Source organism: Papio anubis, chromosome 6 (assembly GCF_008728515.1).
Source record: "Papio anubis isolate 15944 chromosome 6, Panubis1.0, whole genome shotgun sequence".
NCBI lineage: Eukaryota > Metazoa > Chordata > Mammalia > Primates > Cercopithecidae > Papio > Papio anubis.
Genome location: NC_044981.1, coordinates 164,464,519 through 164,486,362, shown reverse-complemented (window position 1 = coordinate 164,486,362; position 21,844 = coordinate 164,464,519). Strand labels below are relative to the sequence as shown.

Genomic DNA, 21,844 nt, shown 5'->3' with positions numbered 1-21,844 from the left:
CACTGCAAATTTAGAAATTATAATCAATGCTAATTCAGAGTAAAAATTGTACTGGATAACTGAGATGTCCCAAGGGAACCCTAAGTGTGGAAGTGCAGTAGAAGCCTTTTGCTTATCAATCAGACCTCAGTGCAGAGGTTTCCAGTAGAGACAGATGTTATCTTCGCTGCTGTTCCAGAGGCATATGCACTTTTCCCTCCAGGACTAGGAGGCTGATCTGTTCAAGTCGGGGGGAAAAAAAAAGTTTAATATTAAATAAACAACCTATATATAACATAAAATTTCCTTAAAGACCTCATTCATCTTCATTCTGCCAGTGAGTTATCTAGCATAGAGACGAAAAAAAAAAACCAAGGCAGATGAGAAATCAGGTCTTGTCATATCCATGTCCATCTTTCAAATCATCACAGCCCAGAGCTACAAAAAAAACTTTGTAGCTCTGTGTATCAGGCCAGGGACTGGTAAACATTTTTGGTAACAGGCCAGAAAGTAAATACTTTAGGCTTTGTGAGCCTTTGTCTCCTGCTGAGTATCTTTCTATTATTTCTTCTTCTCTTTGTTAACAACTCTTTAAAAATGTAAAAAAGGCCGGGCGCGGTGGCTCAAGCCTGTAATCCCAGCACTTTGGGAGGCCGAGACGGGCGGATCACGAGGTCAGGAGATCAAGACCAGCCTGGCTAACACGGTGAAACCCCGTCTCTACTAAAAAATACAAAAAACTAGCCGGGCGAGGTGGCGGGCGCCTGTAGTCCCAGCTACCCGGGAGGCTGAGGCAGGAGAATGGTGTGAACCCGGGAGGCGGAGCTTGCAGTGAGCTGAGATCCGGCCACTACACTCCAGCCTGGGGGACAGAGCGAGACTCCGTCTCAAAAAAAAAAAAAAAAAAAGTAAAAAATATTTTAGTTTCTCTTGGTAATTTACCAACCCCAAATAGAGATGCTATTAATGCGTTTGCTTATGGGATCAACTGAATCTAAAGTTTTTCAATCTTAGTTTTTGTTAGAGAAATGTTACTTAATGATATCCCTTATGAAAACCATATCATAGTTAGCCAATGTTTGCAAAGAATAATTTTAATAATTAACAAACCACAAAGTGCCTCCTCTCACTTCAGACTGTGACCATGAGTGTACTTAGGAAGCAAAAAAGTGTCACTCTTACTTGCTACGTTGGGGCTGGAACGGTGATCAGCTCTATTTTTCGTCAGTCTGTCATCACCGGGCAATTTCTTTGGTTCACTATATTCTGCCCAAGGCAGCTGAGGACTCTCAGGAGACCCATTTTGAGCGGAATTATTATAGAGTTCAAAGCCTTCACTCTTTGGTCGGGGTTTGCCTGAGCCACGACGATCTGAAACTGGAATCAAAGCATATTCAGTATCTCTTAAGATTTTATTTTCAACACCCTGATTATCATTAAAATTCCGTAAGAATTGTTCTTAGCATAAGAAATAAGGTGGTTTTCCCTATAAAGGTCAATTCTTCCTACAGAATCATAAAACAGCTTTTAAGTAAATATACTAAGAATAAATAAAATATTTTTACTTAATTGGTAATGATGGGAAGATGAACACTTTCAAAGTTTATTTTCTCGTTAACTGAAACTTCACTGTTTTAAACAACAAATCTAACCATTTTTAAAGTATCTTTTTTTAAAAAAAACTAAATAAAGATAAATATGCTTTCCTGACTTCACAGAAAAAGATCTGAACTTTTAATCGCCCAGTGTCACCGTTCTGAGCAGCCATCATGTGACATGAGCCTTCTGCTCCTGACGGCCGCCGCTTCTGTTAGTTCTCCTCCTTTGTGCTTGCTCACCCTGGTTTATCATCTCCTGTTCACAGCTTCCCTCTGTGTGGCTTCTAACTCACATTCTAGTTTGCTTCTTTTAAATGACCACAAACTAAGAAATTAGACGACCAAGATGTTAGGCTCTATGTTACACAAAAAGTAAAAAACATGCTGAGCAAGGCAGACAATACCACACTAGGTTTTGCTGAGATGCCCCTTGGGTGGTGTGTGTTTGCTTCAATAAGCAGCAGGTCAGGTTCTCTGACACCTTGGCTGTGGCTGTGATTTGTTACTATTAGGTACCAACTTGAGGTTCTGGGTTGTGAGGTTTCTAGAATCCTGCCTTACGGAGGAGAAAGCCATAAAGGCCATATTTAGAAGTCTATGTATACATTTAACAAGGTGTGCTATGAATCAAAATGGTTTTCTCCTATTGTGTCTGAACTAATTAAAAGCCCTAAATTTGTATTGATTTTATCCTGAGATTCTTTTTGATGTAGCTATAAAACCACAGTTCCAAAAAATAAATTATTTAAATAAAAGATTTTTAAGTGAATTACAGTCATGCACCAAATAAGCCCATTTTGGTCAATGATGAACCACATCCATGACAGTGGTCATCTAAGATTATAACGGAGCTGAAAAATCTCTATCTTCTAATGATCTTAGCCAGTGTAAAGTTGTAGTACAATGATTCCTCGTGTTTATGGTCATGCCAGACTGTACTACTAGCTGTATACGAGTATAGCTCATACAATTATACATGGTATATAATACTTGATAATGTAATATGCAACTGGGTTGCTGGTTTATATATTTTACTAGACTATACTTTTTACTGTTATTTTAGAGTGTGCTCCCTTTACTTATAAAAAGAGTTAATGGTCAAGTAGCCCCAGGCAGGTCCAGCAGGAAGCCTTCCAGAAAACGGCATCGTCACCACTGGAGGTGATGGCTCCATGGCATGTCACTGCCCCGAAGACCTTCCCGTGGAACCAGATGTGGAGGCAGAAGACAGTGACACTGATGATCCTGACCCTGTGCAGGCTGAAGCTAATGTGTGTGCTTCTGTACGAGATTTTAACCAAAAAGATGAAAAGATAAATTTTAAAAAAAATTTAAAAATCACTTACAGAGTAAGTATAGAAAGAAAATACTTTGTACAGCTGTACAACATGCTTATGTTTTAAGCTAGGTGTTATCACAAAAGAGTCAGAAGTTTTTTTTTAATTTAAAATTTTATATAGTAAAAAAGTTAAGAGCAAGAGAAGGTTAATGTATTATTAAAGAAATAACTATGTATTTTTGTAAATTTAGTGTAGCTTAAGTGTACAGTGTTTATAAAGTCTACAGTAGTTGTGGCCATGTCCTGGGCCTTCACATTCACTCACCACTCACTCGCAGACGCACCCAGAGCAACTTCCATCCTACAAGCCCCACTCAGGAGAAGTGGCCTTTGACGGGTCTAGCATCGTTACTCTTTTACACCTTTTTTTTAACTGTAGTTTTTCTATGTTGAGCTATGTTCTCACTGAATTACAATGGCCTGCAGTATTCAGTTGGGTGACATGCTGTGCAGGTCTACAGCCTAGGAGCAACAGGCTACACCATCTAGGTCTGTGTAGTACACTGTGATGTGTGCACAATGATGAGATAAACTAAGGATGAATTTTTCAGAATAGACCCCTCTTGCCAGGTGATGCATGACTGTATACAGAATGAGATCATCATGCCATATCTCAGCAAATGCAGGACTAAGGTAACTACACATATACAAATAAATGCCTATTTCTTCAGTGAAGAACTGAAACACTTTAAATCCTGAGTCTGCCTATCAAAACTGAAAATCCGTTCATTCATTCTCTAGTTTTTTTCCCAGTTCATCCTTAACATGTCACATTCATTCTCTACTGAGCACCTACCATGTGCTGGCCCTACAGAAGCTCACCAGCAGTCAACCAGCCCTGTGGGGGTGAAGCCCTGTGGGGAATCCTGGTGACAGGGAGGGGACCTGGTGACTCACAGTGTGGGTTCCAAGGTCACAAGGCTCACATGGGAATCCCAGGCACTGTGCTGAAGCGCTCGCATTCTCAATTTCTTTATTTTTAAAACCAGGGCAATAGTAACACCACTACCTCCTCCATGGGGTTTTGTGACTATTCAAAGAGGCCATGACTGTAGAACACTGTTTGACAGTTGGCCACTGTCTCCCTGCTGGTCCTTACTTCTCTGCATCATGGGGGATGGCTGATTGAGAAGGGTGGCCAGACCGTGGTAGATGGCACCCTGCTTTGCTACTTCCAGTGTCACCACAGAGCTTGTTCTTGTCATGAGTTCTGCTGCCCTAGGAGAAGAAGATTACACATGTAAGAAAAACGAAAACGCAGTGCCTGCTCTGTCATGAATAGCTGTGATCACAGCAACTGAAAATCATGTTCCACAGCCTCATCTATTATTTTGAGTAATGGTTCTGACTTTTTCTTTATTTTTAATTTTAATTTTAATTTTTTTTTATTTTTTATGGTTCTGACTTTCAGACAGCTTACTCACTACCCATTTTCTCCTTTTAAAACTGACTATGAAAATAGGCAAACACATCTCCTGTTATATTAAGAATAGTAACACATCTCCTGTTATATTCAGAAATTTGAAGAAGTGTTAAGAGTATGTTTCAAGTTTCAAAGAAACTGTACTAGATTAAAATATATATCTATAATTTGATAAGTGAAATGTCATGTACACTAAAAAAGGTAAAGAGTAGTATGAGCATGTTTTAGCATAGTTTTCATCTTCCAATTTCAATATTTAATGCAAAAATCACCTAAAAATGCTAATACTAAGCTTCAAGCAAATAAACCAATGATACCTTTCCTGAGAGAGTCCAACCAGACTTCGTCCATCCACGCTGAGGAGTTGATCACCTGCAGCTAGACGTCCATCCTAGGCAAATCCACAGGTGTGTGCATGGATTAGGGGTGGAGAGCAGAGAGATGGAGGAAGAAAAGGTAATAATGAGTAGATACCCTGTTTCTTCTTCCAACAAACACTGTGTAGTGTTACATAACTAAAAGTATCAGCAGAATCTCTCACATCATTTGCTGAACATATGACACACTGAAAATTTACTTCTTTCAAAATGATACTGACCACATCTGCAGCACCTCCTTTCACAACCGACTTCACATAGATTCCTAGTTTATCTTGACCAGCACCCTATTGCAAAAACAAGGCAAAAACACTGCACTGAAAATATACTGTAAGAAATGCACTATGCAGGAAAGTAAAACAAAAATAAAACCACCCAACATGTACATAGGTAACTGCAACAAAGTCCTGGTTCTCATTTTTACATGAAAATCAGAATTATGAAAAATCAGTTATTCATGCATCAGCTAATGATGAGACTAAAATAGAGACTTGGAATCCTGAAGTTAATTTAAGAATAGTTCTGAACAGCCACAAGTGTAAGTGAACTAAGAACTACTTGCATGATATATACTATTAATCATTTTAATAAAAAAAGCAACTTGGTACAGTATTTTTACATTTCACCATTTACCTATATCCTCCCTTATACCCTTGTTCTTTTCATACATATAGTTTAGGATTTTAAACGATAAAAAAACTTCTGTGGCTAACAGTAAGAGGAACTTAGTAAGAGAAAATCATACAGAAAATAATCAGTATTATAACTCAGGTACTGTAACCGTAAATAAATATCAAAGCAACAAGACCCCATTCACATAGAATTGATATATTATGAAAGAATAAAATTCTGTTAGATAGACTTAAGTATTATATACAATTACTTTCAGAATCACCAATATTCTACTTGGATATCATGACTATACTAAACTTAACCCTATAACAATAAAAATTTTGGGTAATTTATTGCAACTATCAAAGAAAGCAGTCCTATGCATGAAATCTTACTTAGATATTATGGACAATATTATACAACTGAGAATAATTCCTTAGGTCACAACGATTGAAGGCAAATACAAATCCATTTCAATCACTGCGAGGCACTGTATGGTAAGAGTAAAAATACACAAATGATTTAATTAAAACAGATTCTCTGTAACATCCTGGAACTATGTAATTTTCACTTGGAAACCACTTACATTTGTCTCCTTTAGTTAACAAGTTAAGTTTACAGAAGACAGCCTGACTGGCCAGTACTGTTGATCCTGACTCCCTTTAGGGAAAAACAAAACAAAACAAAACAAAACAAAACAAAACGCCTGTAGCAGGTCAAATTTTGTAAGCATAAAACCATCCATACATATCTCATTTTAAAAACAGTATAATATTTCTTAATTTAACAAAGCAATTCCATTTTGGAAAGCAGTACACTTCAAATTTCATGTGGTTACATTATCTGGGAACTAAGTTTATAAAAGTTCTACAGAAAGCAAAATCAAATATTCTCCCTTTGTAGCTTTTGATCTGAATTTTCCATCTGTTCACCTCGATATCCCTCTGTGTCTATTCACACATCTCTCCTGTGGATGGTTTCCACTCTCACCTCAATGCAAGTCTCCAGCCCAGTCCCAGATGCCTCACGGCCCACTTGCTACCTCCCTCTAGAAATCATTCAGCACAGTCCACAAACCACAACAGCCAAATATAACCTGTGGTCCTTGAACGGATCCTTTTGCCATAAAAAGCATGATTGGGATAGTTGGCAAAGACTGAGCTTTTTGTAAATTTACAATTTCAAAAATAAAAGATAAAATATACAGCAGGCACTCAATAAAGGGCAACTTTCTGAATTTTAGCATATCACTTAGCAAAAGAATAATAAATATGCTCTTTGCCTCACTATTATCTGTGACAATGCTGGGTTTCCTTGAATCTAGGGACCTAAGACACACTACGGAAAAATACTTCTAAGACATGGCACCCCCCGACCACCCCTATTTGTGAAATCAGGTAATCCCTCATAATCTAATTAACCGAATTTTTTTACACATTTAATAATTTTATGTGATTCATGAATAACCTTAATTCTATAGCTTGGCTGTTTAAATGACAATTTCATTCACTGAACAAATATCCACCGAGCGCCTGTATGGTCCTAAGCTCCATGCACATATCAATGAACAAAACAGACAAACACCCTTGCCATTTGGGAGCTGCTTCTATTCCTCAGCAGAGTTTATCTGTGGTCATTCACTAACAATTCTAGTTGGAGCGCTGGAAGTCCTTCTTTTTCTTTTCCTGAAAATGATGCATGCCTATTCCCTTCCAGCTGGTACCCTGGGTCAGGTTTTTAAAAAGTTCTACAAGCACTACTTATTTTTTCCTCTGCTTTCTACCTGACTACAGAAAAGCAATGATTACTGAATGTCGGAATGCCAACTGTCAGTGAGAATGGGCACCTCACATTTTCACATGGCATTATCTTCTGGTTAATGTAATACTGACCTTGTAAAGAGTAAAAATCATCCTTTTACTAAGATAACCAATTATTATCATCTCTGACAAGAAAAATGTTTAGCAATAATACTAGTAATACAGCATTTTTAGTAACACTATTATAAACAAGGAAATATCAAATATATATTTTAAAACAATATATCAAGCCTCCTTCCTCCATTTCTGATATGCTTTACATGATCACAATACAGACCAAAAAATGGCAATTACTTAGACAAACTGTAATAACAAAACTGTTCTTAAAATCATAAAATAGAATAGTATCAGAAAATGAGAACAGGACTATTTCATTTCTTCCTACAACCCAAGACCCTGCATATACAGTTGGAGCTGCCTGCCAGTCAGCTCTTCTGCCACTCCTAATTTTCATTTTTGGCAGATGTCTTTGTTCCAATTTCACAATAAATTTCAGTTTCGTGGCACCTGTTACTCCATGTTTCAACCCCTTCATTCAGAGCAGTAATCACATACCTGAGGGCAACCATTAGGCTCTTTTCCATCCTAGCCACCCTCCACAAGCAGACAGCCAACGTGCAAGCTGAACATGTGGACTCCATATGAACGGCACATGGCATTTCAAGAAACCAAAATCCTCTACCATTTTAAGGTAGGTAATTTAGGATACTATATGCAATGTGAAATTTAATGCCTAAATTTAAATCCCGAAGCAAAACTGATCATGTACTACTGATATTTGACTGCACTACCTATATTTAAATAGGCTGAAGTTTACATCATAAATTTCAGACCAATTCTGGCAAAATGAGGAAGCTCTCCTCATGACTGATCTTCTGGTCTCCCTACGTCCAATCATGTTTCCTGAAGCACAGCTCAGCTCACACTATCCTGACCAGACTCTTGTAACTGCCAGCTACTGTAAAAATTCACAGTAGCTTCCTGCATGAGGTATTCACGGGTCCATGAACCTCTCTTGTCATTCTCCACCCAAATCACCCCTCACCTCCTCCCATTCTATCTGACTCATGTTCATGACTTGGTTGATGTTCTCTCTACACCAACTGTCTTTCTGATGCAAGGTATATGCCCAAATGCTCTCCATCATTCACCTCCGAGACTCACCTGCCAGCCCACTCACCTTCCCAGTGTCAGGGAAGATATCATCTCTTCTTCACTTATGTTCTCATCACATTGGACTTTCTTTGTTCTCTTTGAGCAGTGAGTCATTGTGTCCTGCATTACAGCTACCTCTGCAAATGGCTCCTTCCTCCAACTCCATTAGAAGCTTCTTGAATATAAGGAGCTCTATCCCTTCCAGAAGAGCTTCTCAATTAGATTGACTTACAGTTTACTAACATTGATCAATAAGAAATTTGGTCAATTTCCTATTTTAAAAACCTAAGATGAGGAGGTCTGTAATTTTACAGAATGAACACTAAGTTAAGAAGCAACTGATATGCCCATTACATATGGGTTAGCAATAAAACTTTGTAAAATTACTAGTTTAGAAAGATAGATACAAAAGTACTTCAGGCTGTGGCACCCAATGTGCCCTTTTAGGAAGGGAACTCAAATTCATGACTGTCAGGAAAGACACAAGTAAGATACATTCTATTTTCTTATATATTCAGAATGTATCTGAATTCTAAGTAATAACCACTTCTTTTAATTCCAAGTAAACTGAATTTATAAATATATCTGTTTGTCACAAAAAGAGGTTTTCATTTAAGGAAATAAGCATTCATGATAGAGCCAGGCATGGTGGCAGTCATCCCAACACTTTGGGAGGCTGTGGTGGGAGGACTGCTTGAAGCCAGGAGTTCACGACCAGCCTGGGCAACATGGTGAGATCCTGTCTCTACAAAAAATTTTTAAAAAGCATTCATGATTATTAGAGACCTCAATTCAAAACACTCATGAAAATCTAAAAGGTCTATTCAAGGTTGGTCATAAAAATGGAATTTGATTAAAAGTCAAGACAATGCATCATGAAATGTATTTTGAAAACACTCTTAGACACAGGAAGACAAAACAATGTGCAAGTAAAGAATATGGATCTGGATAGTGTAAGAGGCGTCCACACTTCGGTTGGCATTTGGGCCGCCACTTCACGGACTGCTCTGCGTCACAAACGTTCCCGCGGACACATTCCCCGTCCACTGACTCTGCACCTTCTGCACACACTCCTTTCCCGCAGACCCACTGGCCCCGTCCACATGCCCTTCCCTCCTATCACCTCTGGTTATTTGGATCCTACTTCTACTTCAGGTGCAGCTCACAGTCATAAACTGGTCATAAAAATTCTAACTACAACTGCTGTATGGAGAAATTACAGTTCTACTGGTAATTATCTTAGCAAAACAAAATTAGAGATGACTACCCAGAGATGAAAGAACTCTAGGAAATGTCTGACTATTTGTATCACATCAATATGGGCAATTACCTTCAACCCGAACCACCACAATCTCTGTCCAGCTACAAGGTGTCCACTTGTCCAAGGTTTCTCAATCTGGCCATGGCAGTGCAGGCCTGGAATGTGCATCCTGACTGGGGGAAGAGCAGAGTAAAGAAGCTCTGCTGCATCCCTGCCTCAGCTGCTGGTCAGATGCCTCAGCAAACTGTCATCTGTTGAGCCATAACAATCCTTTAACATTATGGAGCTCTCACTACCTACCCCACTTTATGAACTGTACTGCCTATGGTTAAAAAGAACTGTATGAAACAATTTATTAATTTCAGAAATATTAAACCACTTAATTTAGGTTTTATTTCTAAACAATAACGCACAATCTATGTAGTCTATTAAGGCTAAACTCAAAATTTATTAAAATAATTAGTGTCTTTATTTTTTTTTTATTATTATACTTTAAGTTCTAGGGTACATGTGCACAACGTGCAGGTTTGTTACATATGTATACATGTGCCATGTTGGTGTGCTGCACCCATTAACACGTCATTTACATTAGGTATATCTCCTAATGCTCTCCCTCCCCCCTCCCCACAACAGGCCCCAGTGCATGATGTTCCCCTTCCTGTGTCCAAATGATCTCATTGTTCAATTCCCACCTATGAGTGAGAACATGCGATGTTTGGTTTTCTGTTCTTGCGATAGTTTGCTGAGAACGATGGTTTCCAGCTGCATCCATGTCCCTACAAAGGACACGAACTCATCCTTTTTTATGGCTGCATAGTACATATATCCATGGTGTATATGTGCCACATTTTCTTAATCCAGTCTGTCACTGATGGACATTTGGGTTGACTCCAAGTCTTTGCTATTGTGAATAGTGCTGCAATAAACATACCTGTGCATGTGTCTTTATAGCAGCATGATTTATAATCCTTTGGGCATATACCCAGTAATGGGATGGCTGGGTCATATGGTACTTCTAGTTCTAGATCCCTGAGGAATTGCCACAATGTTTTCCACAATGGTGCACACACAATTAAAATTCATTTTATGGTAATTCTATTTCTTTTCCAACCAAGAAAGAACAGCCAGGTCTAGAAGCTCTATGTTCTTTGCTGTTGTGTATCAGCATGTAGAACATTCAAGTATAAGCTATGCAATTACCAACCAAAAACAATCACAGAAATGTAGAAACAGTTCCAAGAACACTAGTGAAATAGTATTAAACACTTGTACTGTTCAGTATGGCAGTTGGCAGGCCACAGGTGGTGACAGAGCACTGAAAATGTGGCTCATGCAAACTGAAACATGGAAGTGCAGACACTGAGTATGGAAAAAAGAATGTGAACCATCTCATTGATGATTTTTATACTGACTACATGTTGACATAACATTTCTGATGTATTAGATAATATAAAATATGGTATTAAAATTAACTTCACTTTTTAAAAAAACACAGCTAGTAGAAAACTGAAAATTCCCCATGTGACTCATATATTTCTATCGGACAGCGCTGCACTAATAATGTAGATGTTCATTGTATGTTTGTTATGAGTAATGACAGGTACTAGCAACACATTTACAATTACGCAGATAATATGGCAAAAACAAGATTTTACCATACTACAGTATATACACCGTACTACAGTATATATGCTAACATTACACATCCTGATTAGAAAAGCAAAAGAGCCATTAAAATTGAGAACACAGTATTATAGATAAATCCAGAAAGGCTAAATAGTTTTAAGGATTACTTGCTTAAAGGTACCTAAATACGGTATTTGAAAAGATATTATTGCATTTTAGTCCATTTATTCTTTGCAAAACTAAAAGAATAATCATAATTATTCAGGATTACTCATTCCTCATTTAACAAATCAGTTCCTTTAAAGAAAAGTTGGGGCAGAGGTCTTCTGAAAAGCAGTTAGAGATTCAAAAGGCATCAGGAACTACAAATTTCATTCAGTATAATTTTGGAACTTAATTAACCAAACTTAAACACCAGAGGTAAATTTTTAAATGTACTTTCCCCCGTCTGGAGGCCCCGGAGAACATTTGCAGTACAGCATCCAAACTGCTACGTTCAGCATTTGTGCCCTTCAACATAATTTCAGCATATTAGAGAACACCCAGTGTGGAGCACACACTGGCAGAAGATTTAGATCTTGTATCCTTTTTAAAAAAAAGGCAAAAAGGAAACACAAAGATCACTGCCTGTTTGATCTTTTAACATTTTAATCTTAAAATGCCTCTTGAAACTGCCTTTCTTTCCATTAAAAAGGAAAGAAGAGGGTTTGAGAGGGGGATGGGACTAACGAGGGAGAGGAGAGACAAGGAGGACAAGAAAGGATGAACCAAAGCTGTATCTGAAATTTACCTGTAGGATGAGTTACAAGACAGAATGGCAGTAAATGAACAAAAAGTTATCAAAAATTATAGTAAAAAACAGAAATAACTCAGTTGCTATACATTCAACTTTCCCTAGAACTGAGAAAGAGCACGCACCTACAAGTTGCTTTGTGCATCCGACGAGAAATGGCAAGAAGGAAAAGACTGCTCCCCAAATGTCTTCTCTAATTCTTTTACTGCACCTTTTCAGAAGAGGTTTTATAGAAGTGTAGGTCGTCTCCCCACACGCACAGGGAGGCTCGGTCAGGCGGAGCCTAGGCTTCAAACATTCCAGTAGCAAACCCTGAGTGCGTGTGGGAGTACAACGTGATAAACAGCATAAAGACATCATTAAAACATAATCCAAAAAAAAAAAAAAAAAGCAGGAGGAAGAAAGATATGCTGGCCAAATCATCAATCCAACCCTATTGTTCTCAGGTAAGAAAACCCAGCCTGGGTTCTCTGGCTGGTGATTTTAGAACAATAAGTGGCTGGAATGACCTCAGAGCCCAGAAATCTTTCAGTCATCAGGCATGCTTCAGTCGACACTCTGCTCACTTGCTACTTTCCTCGGGGTTTTTCAATTGCTTTATTTCTAGTCGGGTAAGTAAATCCAGGATTGGGTTTTAAAAACATTCTAAAGATCTCTCTTATTGGGTAGGAATTACCTTAATTTTGAAATAATCAGTTCTAAAATTCACTTTGTATATGAATTCTACATTCAGCAACCTTGGAAGTCCATGGTAAGTTACCCCCAGCAGGTCTGGCGCTGTGAGCAAGGTAACTAAGCTTGGTGTCTATGAGCAAGGCTGTAGTTCCAGCTCTGGATTTCGGTTATGCTTTGTACAAAATACAAACCCAACACACCACATCCATCTCTTCCCTCTCCATAAAATGAAGGGAACGAAGGTGGCCCCACAGATGGGATGCAGGAGGCCCATAAACCCAGAAAGACCGCACACGACATATGCAGGGTGTGTGAATTTCACCAGGGCGGAGACACTCTTCTCAGCCTCGCAAAGTGGTGTGCGACTCATCAGATTTTCAGGCACGAGAGACCACTGGAGGCGACCCTGACACTCCTGACAAAGCTCCCCAGAATCCTGGCCTGTGCAGGGGATGGGTCTGGATCACTTTAGATTCCACTGAGAGAGATGGGGCAACCCCAGGGCAGTTTGAACCTCTGGGTTACCCCACAGCCAATATCCTACATCCAGGCAAACTCTACAAATTATCATCATTTTCTATGATGGCTCTCTAGAGGATTAACATTTTATGTTCCTATTCTGTTATGTTAATGTTGTACTTGAATTCAGTATTTCAGTCAATCCAAGAAATCAGCACTTAGGCCAAAATTATAAACTAGGTAAAAATAATATTCTTTTATATCATTTACTATTTTGCTTTTGGCACAAAAATATATTGTTTCCAAATTCACAAGAAGCCATGAGGAGCACCGCGTCACTTCATACAACTTAGTGGAAAGATGTTTCTGGCATCTCCATGGAAGAAACTGTAAGCACAATAGGAACTCTGGGACTGACTTTAAAAAGGAACCCGGAATTTCCTGACTTCACTTGTTTGACTAGGTGTTTCCCACGTGGTCATAATTAGACCATTGAAGAACACAAGAGAAGGTCTCAGTCTTCAAAGGACTAAATTACAGTTTATGTGAGAAGCTGACTCTAAACAGTGAGAAGGCATGTTAATAAACAGTCCTTACCCTCTCATTTTTAGGGCATAGGAATCTTGTGTTTTAAGCTAAGATTTTAAGATTTTAAAATTTTAAATCAGTACATTGTCTAAAAGCAAAACTCGAACATACTTAACGCATTAATTAACCATTGATTTTTAAATAAAATAGCAAAATATCCTAAGTACTTTTAAAAGTGTCATTTTTATGTTCACTTTTAAAAAACACAGGTTTTAGAGAAAGGCTGTAGTTAAAACCACCTAATGGGGCCAAAAATAGGTTACATCATGGATATTCTTGTCCATGTCTTCAGCAAGTTACATAGTGGCAGTTATCATATTTAAAGCAACCTTCACCATGTTATACCCAGCAGGATGAAATATCATGGCTGTTTTCTTAAATAAGAAGCATATAGAAGGCTTACGTTTTTATGAAGCTTAAGAATTTGCAGCACAAAAATAGCAAAAAAAATCTGAGTGTGTAATTACAAGCTACATTAAATGGTTGTTGCTTCATGAGCAAGTTAATTATTGACAGGTTTAAACAAGTTATACTGAAAGAAAAAGCATTCTTTCAAGACCACAGTGTGCACAAGAACACCAACAACTGCCCCCTGAAGAAACTCACCACTGACTGTATTCTTCCAACAACAGAGAACCACATTTTCATTTCCGGGACCACAACAACTTCGGGAACTGAAAATCAACCGTCTATTCTCTCAGTTTTCAACAGCAACCGAGACAGCTGGTTTTTCAAGACCGGGATCGCCACATTCTGCGCTGGATGCTATGACCCTGTATGGCATTTATCAACACGACCTAGAACCAACGCAATATTCAGACTCTTACGTAACCAGTCCACGCTGACTGCTGTTTACTTTGTACTTTTAAACTTTAAAAAGAGTTAGAAAAATAAAAAGGAGGGAATTGTTTGTAATTTTAAAATCCACATTAAACAGGAAGCATCATGTTGTCCCACAGATGAACAAGAAGTAGCCTGCTGATCGTCCCCAAAAGCAATGTTTTAAAAAGTAAACTGCATACCCACAGTGCTTCCAAATCATCTGGATTTCATAAAACTTAACCACCATGTGGAAGGCGAGTCAGCGAACTCAACATCAAAACATGGTTCAGGGTTACAGCAGCTAAGCCATAGACCAATTTAGAAAAGGAAAAAAGAACAGGCCAAATACAAAAACCACACAGCTTATAGAAAACAACAAAAGCACACAAATGACTAGGGGTAAAATTTAACCACACAAGTCTATAGGCCCCTCTGCAGAAAAAAAACATATACCACACACTCATGAGACTAACAAGAATACAAACAGCAGGTGATTATCCAATACCAGGCTCAACATGCCTGACACAGCTTCTCTCTCTGAAGAGCTGAGGTAACTATAACTATTACTGCTACATTAAAGGCAAGGAAACTAAGACTTTGAGAGGCAGTGCCATGTGCTCCATGCTCCAAGGCTGCCAGTGGCAGGAGCAGAATATGCACAGCAGCAGCGTGACTGCGGAGCCCAGACATGAACAGAATCCCACGTGACACCGCCACACCAACAGGCTCAGTAAGACGCAAGGCAGAGCTAATGGCGAAATTTCCCTGTATACTGCCCTACCCTGCACTCAGAACACTCCCCTGAAATCTTAAAAATAGGTCCACTCTGTTATAATAATTTATGCAGACCCACACACCTATCAACTATACAGTGTCATCTCAGCAGTGTGTATGTATTAGATGACTTTCCCAGTACCAGAAATTACAAGTAAACTGGAAAAGAATGGACTGTATTTAGTAATCCAGTATGCCACGGAACTGCTAGATTCATTTCTCTCATTTCAAGAAAAGGCGTTAACAGATGCTTCATTTCTGAAAATGGTACACTGTCCAATTAATAGGCCATTTTCTTTATTTCCTTCAGATCATCTATATGCTGACATTCAAATTTTATCTCTAGTTCTAACCTTCTGAGCTTCACTATCCAACTATCTACTAGATAATCTATTCACTCACCTGAACAGGCATCCCACATCTCCAGTGTGACACGTTCAAAGCTGGACTCCTGGTGCCACCATGCCTTGCCCCCTTCAGTTTCCTGCCTTCATAAATCACACCTCCATGTGTCCAGTTGCTCAACACAGAATCAAGATTCATCTGGATACTTCCCTCTTTCATCCACTAATGCAACTCACAAGCCAATCCAAAAACTGCCATTCAACAAATATGTATCAGTACCTACCATAACCAGAAACTGACAACTCTTCAATAGTGGACAAGAGAAGATGCTTACCTTCACGGGGCGTCTGTTCCAGAACGCCTTCGTCCTCTGCACACACAGCAAACCATCCCGTCATCTCCACTGCCACGTCCCTAATGTAAGCCTGTACAACCTCCAGTTGTACTGGAAAGCTAGTACAACTTACTTATTAGTTTCTGGTTATACTTCTGAGCGGCTCTAATCCATGTTCCAGAATTGTAAAAATAAACTTTAAAAACTGCACTCTAATCATATCATGCCTCATTTAAACCTCAAGGGTCCTTATCTCACCTATAATAAAATCCTCAGCTCTGTCCAGACCCACCATCACAAGGCCTTTCTTTATAAAGTTTTATTGGAACACAGCCACGCTATGCCACAAACTGCCCTGTGGCTGCCATGACAGCAGAACTACTCAGGGCAACAGATTCCACATGGCCTGCAAAGTAGAAAATCTCCACAGTCTGGCCCCTTACAGAAAAAGCTTGCTGACACTGTACTCTATGATCTGGTCCTATCTGCTTCTCCACACACCCCACATGGCTTCCCCTGACAGCCCAAACTGGGCTGAGCCTGTGTACAGGGTCCGCTGCCATCCTTGACCTCGCTAACACCGACTCATCCTTCAAGTTCAGCACTGACTTCCACTCTGGAGCGCAGTTTAGACATTCTGCAAACAGCCATGGATAATGACCATCGATCATATAATTCCTCACTCATATTTGTCTGTCTCATTCTTCAAGTGGTCAAGGGGCAGGTGCTAATAAAGTGACTAAGATCACAGACATCTTGGCAAGAGAAGAAAACTTTCATCACTAGGTAAAAAATAACTTCCATGAACGTCAAATCCACACTTAGTTTCACTAAATCTATTTTATAAGCTGATGAATTTTATCACTATTATTATGAGACAGGGTCTTGCTCTGTTACCTGGGCCGGGATGCAATGATGAGAAAACAGCTCACCACAGCCTCAGCCTCCTGAGCTCAAACTATCCTCCTGCCTCAGCCTCCAGCGTAACTGGACCACAGGCGCACACCACCACACGCAGCATCCTTTTTCATTTTTTTGTAGAAATGGGGTCTCACCTTGCTGCCTGGACTGTCTCGAACTCCTGGGCTCAAGTGATTCTCCTGCCTCAGACTAAACCCAACTGCTGGGATTATAGGCATGAGCCATGGCACCTGGCCAAGTTCACCATTTTAGAACTAAATCTGAACTCCCTTCTTTTTCTTCCAGTTTTCAGTTTATACACATTATTCACTGTGGAAGGTATTGGAAAAGACCAAAAACAAGAACAAAGTGAACATCATCTACATGTTAGGGAAGATCACGCCCCGCTTTAGAAAAGGGACACACAGGTCTATGTCCCCAGCAAAGGGAACAGCAGGGCCTTTCCAGCCACTCTCTACCTCTTCCTGCCTGACTTCTCACGGAGGCAGCAAAGCCATGCATGGGAGAGTGAGACGGAGATGTCAAACAGAGCGAATGCTCAAAACCTCTTCAGGCTGTCTTTTGGAGTGTCCTGCTATAAGGGGACAGCTACCTTCACCTTCCTCTTACCAGGGAAGACTTGCTGTGTGAGTGACCTGAGGAGGGGGAGGGAGGCATGCTTAATTCAGGAGTCACAAATCTGCAGGTGCAGTGTAGACATGCACATCGGACACATCCCCAACCCAGCTTCAGCTGGTGGAAGGTCCATCTTTTTGACTGCATGTACCTAACCTTCTATGCTGTTACTATGCCCCATTAAGCCCCAATTCTATTACTATAACCTACAACCCAGTTAGAAGTACTATTAACATTGTTATTTCCTGGTCTTTTCTACAAATCTTTTTAAGTATCTTTTGTTAAGTTTTTTTTTTTTTTTTAAACGCTGGAGATTTGAAGTTTAAAAGTGAAAATGTACACTCTACTTTTCACACAATAGGCACTAATATTCTCTTCTGAAATGAGTATTATTTTAACAATTAGCCACTACTTTCATATTGTTTATTCTAATACTAGTAAAAGTACAGACCTAGCCTTGAAATTACAATATACCCTGAAGCTAGCCCCTGCAGACTCCTGAATCACATTAGACTCACAGAAGCCAGTAATTGTGCTACACGGATACCTAATGTAACTTTTCATCACAAATGACAAATATTTTTGTAATAGCAAAGATTCCAGAGTCAGTGATTTTTATGATGAAACTACTTTCCACTGAAGATATAGAGAGAAGGTTGTGTTTCTTCTGAGGCTTCCTTGCGTAAGAGCAAATACAAAGAAGACACACAGCAGCTCAAGGGACTTCCAACCCCACAGAAGAGGGGATTAGGGATTAAGAGAGGCTGGTGGTGGAAGAGGTGACCAAGTGCAAGGATCTAAAAACAAGAAGCAAAGACAGGTGTGGGCGGCAGCATGGATGTACAAATGGGCAGAGGCCAGGTGGAGCCCATTCAAGCAGCATGGGCTCCCTGGACTCCGGCACAGTTGAGCACACCTAGGGCTCTGCACCCGTGCCTGGGTGTCTGGGCTGAGGCACTTTCCCTGACACCTTTTGCACTCCTTCCCCTCTCCCTCCCAGGTTCATAACCGGCAGAACCTTCCTTCTGGAGCTCCTCCTTGAAGTGAGAGGATTCTCTTCATCTGGGCATCATCTGACTGTCACCTGACACGGGCTGGCACCCTGTCCCTTAGCCTCTTGCCTGCATTGCCACAGTAACTGAACAGAGGCTCAGGTATGACTTTCAATCTGGCTTGTTGTCCTAATTGCCCCCTGTCACCCTGGCAAGACAGAGGTCAAAATTCAGAGACAAACAACCAGAGGCCAGAGGCCACCCAGGAGAGGGTGAGAAAGTGCCAAGTGAACCCAGAGCTCCGCTCCTTCTTCCCTGCTGTAAGGTAATGCTGGTTCCTTTATACATGAGGAAATCATGAGAAAGAATACCAAAAACTCTGAAAGACTGAATGCTGAATCTATAGGAACAAATAGTTTTGTACTGCAAGATACTTTTTTTAACTGCAAGAGGTGGACACTGATCGTGGAAGCCCCCTACTTCCACCTCCACACTCCTAAAACCCCAGGTAAGAAGAGCATTTAAAGTAAGGTTACAGGATGAACATAACAGAAACTCTGCCCACAGATCTGAGTATGGTGGGGTAATTTCTGATTCTGATTTTTTCCTGAAAATGGGCATTGACTCAGCTGGTAGGCAAAGAGAAAACACAACTCTATGGCTGATACTTCCACTTTTACATCTCCAAATGAGTCCTGGTCCCTTAAACTGCAACAGCCTGGAAATATGGCCTGTGAGCAGGACCCTTACCAGGAGTAAGCAGAAATTCTGGATGGTGAGGTGGGAAGGGCCCTGGACTACGCTCTGCCTGCACAGGTGAACCCCACATGCCTCGGCCTCTGAGAGGCAGCCTACTACGCCCCATGCAGCACCTTCAACCCATATGCTAAAAGGGTTCAGGTTCCTCTGATGAACTACTGAACAGACGCCCACCTTTTGTCCCAGGTTCTTCTAATCCATCCTGCACACCAGACCCAGATAAAGCCTCCTAAAATGTCAGTTTCATCATGTTCCTCTTTTGTTCTAAATCCTGCATTTCTTTGTGGTGCCTACAAGATAAGGCACAGACTCCTTATCCTGTCAATCAAGAGTTTTAAAACTAATTAAGCACTGCATTCCTTATTCCGCTCTCCTCAGTAATTTCACAGGTCTCACCTTATCCAAAAATGGCACACACAAGACTTGTTTCTTCTATCCTTGCTTGTGCTCTCACTCCAACCCACGATATATCTCCCTTATTCCTTTATTCCAATTATGTTTGTTCCAAGGATTAGCTGAAACTCCACTTCTCCCAAGATGTCCTCCACAACTGCTACAACACCCATTCATCTTCTTAATTTCTCCAAAATACACAAAGGTAAAGTTTTATGGTACTTGCACTAGATCTTAATCACATATTGCTTCGTAGGCATTTGCGTTATGACTAAGATTATGGATAACAAATTTTCCTCATAGCTAAGTCAGTGAGAGTTGTGCTAATATAGCTGGTAATTTGTTATTTCAGGATTAAACCTATATAATAGCAAATCAAATATCCACTCGGTTAAAAAAAATTGCTCTTATTTGCTATCTTTCAACAAATATTTTTTGCCTATTATATGCTGGAGACTGTGTCTGGGAGTGGGGATAACTACAGTGAAGATGCTACAGAGTCAGTTTGACGGGGAGAAAGATACCAAACTCCTCATGATCTAATTCCAGTTCTAAAACTGCCCTGATTTAGGGGACAAAGATGAGCAGAGTGAGCTGCCAGGAAGTCCTTGCAAAGTAGGATACAAAAGCTTTGTCAGCACTTTGGGAGGCCGAAGTGGGAGGACTGGTTGAGGCCAGGAATTTGATCGAGATCAGCCTGGGCAGCACAGCGAGACCCTGTCTCTAAAAGAAATTTTTAAATTAGCCAGGCATGGTGGTATGCTCCTCTAGTCCTAGCTACTTGGGAGGCTGAGGCCGGAGGATCACTTGAGCCCAGGAGTTCAAAGCATGATTGTGCCACTGCACTCCAGCCTGGGTGACAGAGCAAGACCCAGCCTCTTTTAAAACATAAAAATAAAAAAGGCCTCGCTGCAAGATGGGACAGTAGAGGCAAATATGCCCAGTCAGGCAGAGGCTGTGTACTTGTTGGACCACCTGTCAGCTCACTATCTAGCCTTCGGTTCAAAGCCGGGACCTCAACATCTTTTCTCATGCTTCTGCATTTGTTCACTGCAAAGCTGACCTCATGGCCTGCCCATAGCCTCATTTCAAACGGACCCTTCACAAATTAGAGGAGCTGAGGAAGAAAACACTTCAGTGAAAGCTTTTTAAAAATCACAGGTCTCTCTAGACAATGGGAATGGCAGGGTTTCAAATTATAGTCCGTTTATTTCCAAATTAATATTCAGGATGATAAAATTCTGGTATAAAGAAAAATAAATTAAAATTTTTGACTATTAGCAATTAAAATATTTCTCAAGGCACATTAACTGTAATTCAGAAGGCACTTCTAACACATTGCTATGTAACGTTTTCAAGCTTTTCATATATTCCCTAGAGATAGAAACAAAAATAAACATTGTAGTGGCCGAAGTGTTATTTTTAAGCAAAATATCAGCAAAGTTGACTGAAACATCAGTTATTGAATATTAGCTAAAAACACGTTTGTTTCATGGAAAATATCTCAATACGATTCAAAGCTAAAATTAATTCTAAGCAAATGTAATTGAGATTCCATATTGGAAGAGGCTCATGAGTGAGTAATGCCAAGTCACAATACTCATTTCTTTAACTCAAAGAAAAGATCTGTGTAGCTTTAAATAGCCTGCCAGAACTAGCGGGTGAAGGGATTCAAACCCCAAGAGTTTCAGGAGGGTGGTTCAGCAGTCAACACCTATCAGAACTATGTAAGGTCTAGGTTAAGAATGCCATTTCCTAAGCTCCACACCAGACTCAGTGGAAGGGACACCTGGAACTGAGAACCAGAAATCCCCTTGTGTAGCAAGGTCCCTAGTGGTTCTTACGTGCACTGGAGTCTGAGAAAGGTGTCTAGTGGCCCACTATGATGAGGTGATGCACCTGTGCCCCACTTCCACGATGCAGTTTTCTACTGTACCAATGCTTTCTCTCCTCACTGTGCAAATCAAGTTTTGACTATGCCTTTAAATTATTTCCTTCTGAGCACCATCTGCTCAATCTCAAAGTATCACTCTAGCTACATTCTCAGAGTAGGAGATCATCCCTCAACTAATTGGGCCCAGTGAGCACACTGGCTTCATTCATGTAACACCATTCCTCTCCTACACAGAAACAGAACTGAACAGGCACATTATACACAGGTGGTAAAGTACTCCCACACAATCC

The 21,844-nt window shown here is 40.1% G+C and overlaps 1 protein-coding gene across 18 annotated transcripts in view; it reads right to left on the bottom strand.

Moving 5' to 3' along the window:
* Positions 1–21,844, bottom strand: part of AFDN (afadin, adherens junction formation factor) — a 142,243-nt gene that overhangs the window by 24,546 nt on the left and 95,853 nt on the right. For all 18 annotated transcript variants that reach the window (XM_021938064.2, XM_021938075.2, XM_021938067.2 and 15 more), the window contains 5 exons: positions 4,938–5,003; positions 4,657–4,730; positions 4,016–4,134; positions 1,162–1,356; positions 126–217 (listed from right to left, as the gene is read on the bottom strand). In XM_021938064.2, coding sequence (XP_021793756.2) covers positions 126–217; positions 1,162–1,356; positions 4,016–4,134; positions 4,657–4,730; positions 4,938–5,003 — 546 coding nt within the window. The remainder of the gene's footprint in view (positions 1–125; positions 218–1,161; positions 1,357–4,015; positions 4,135–4,656; positions 4,731–4,937; positions 5,004–21,844) is intronic.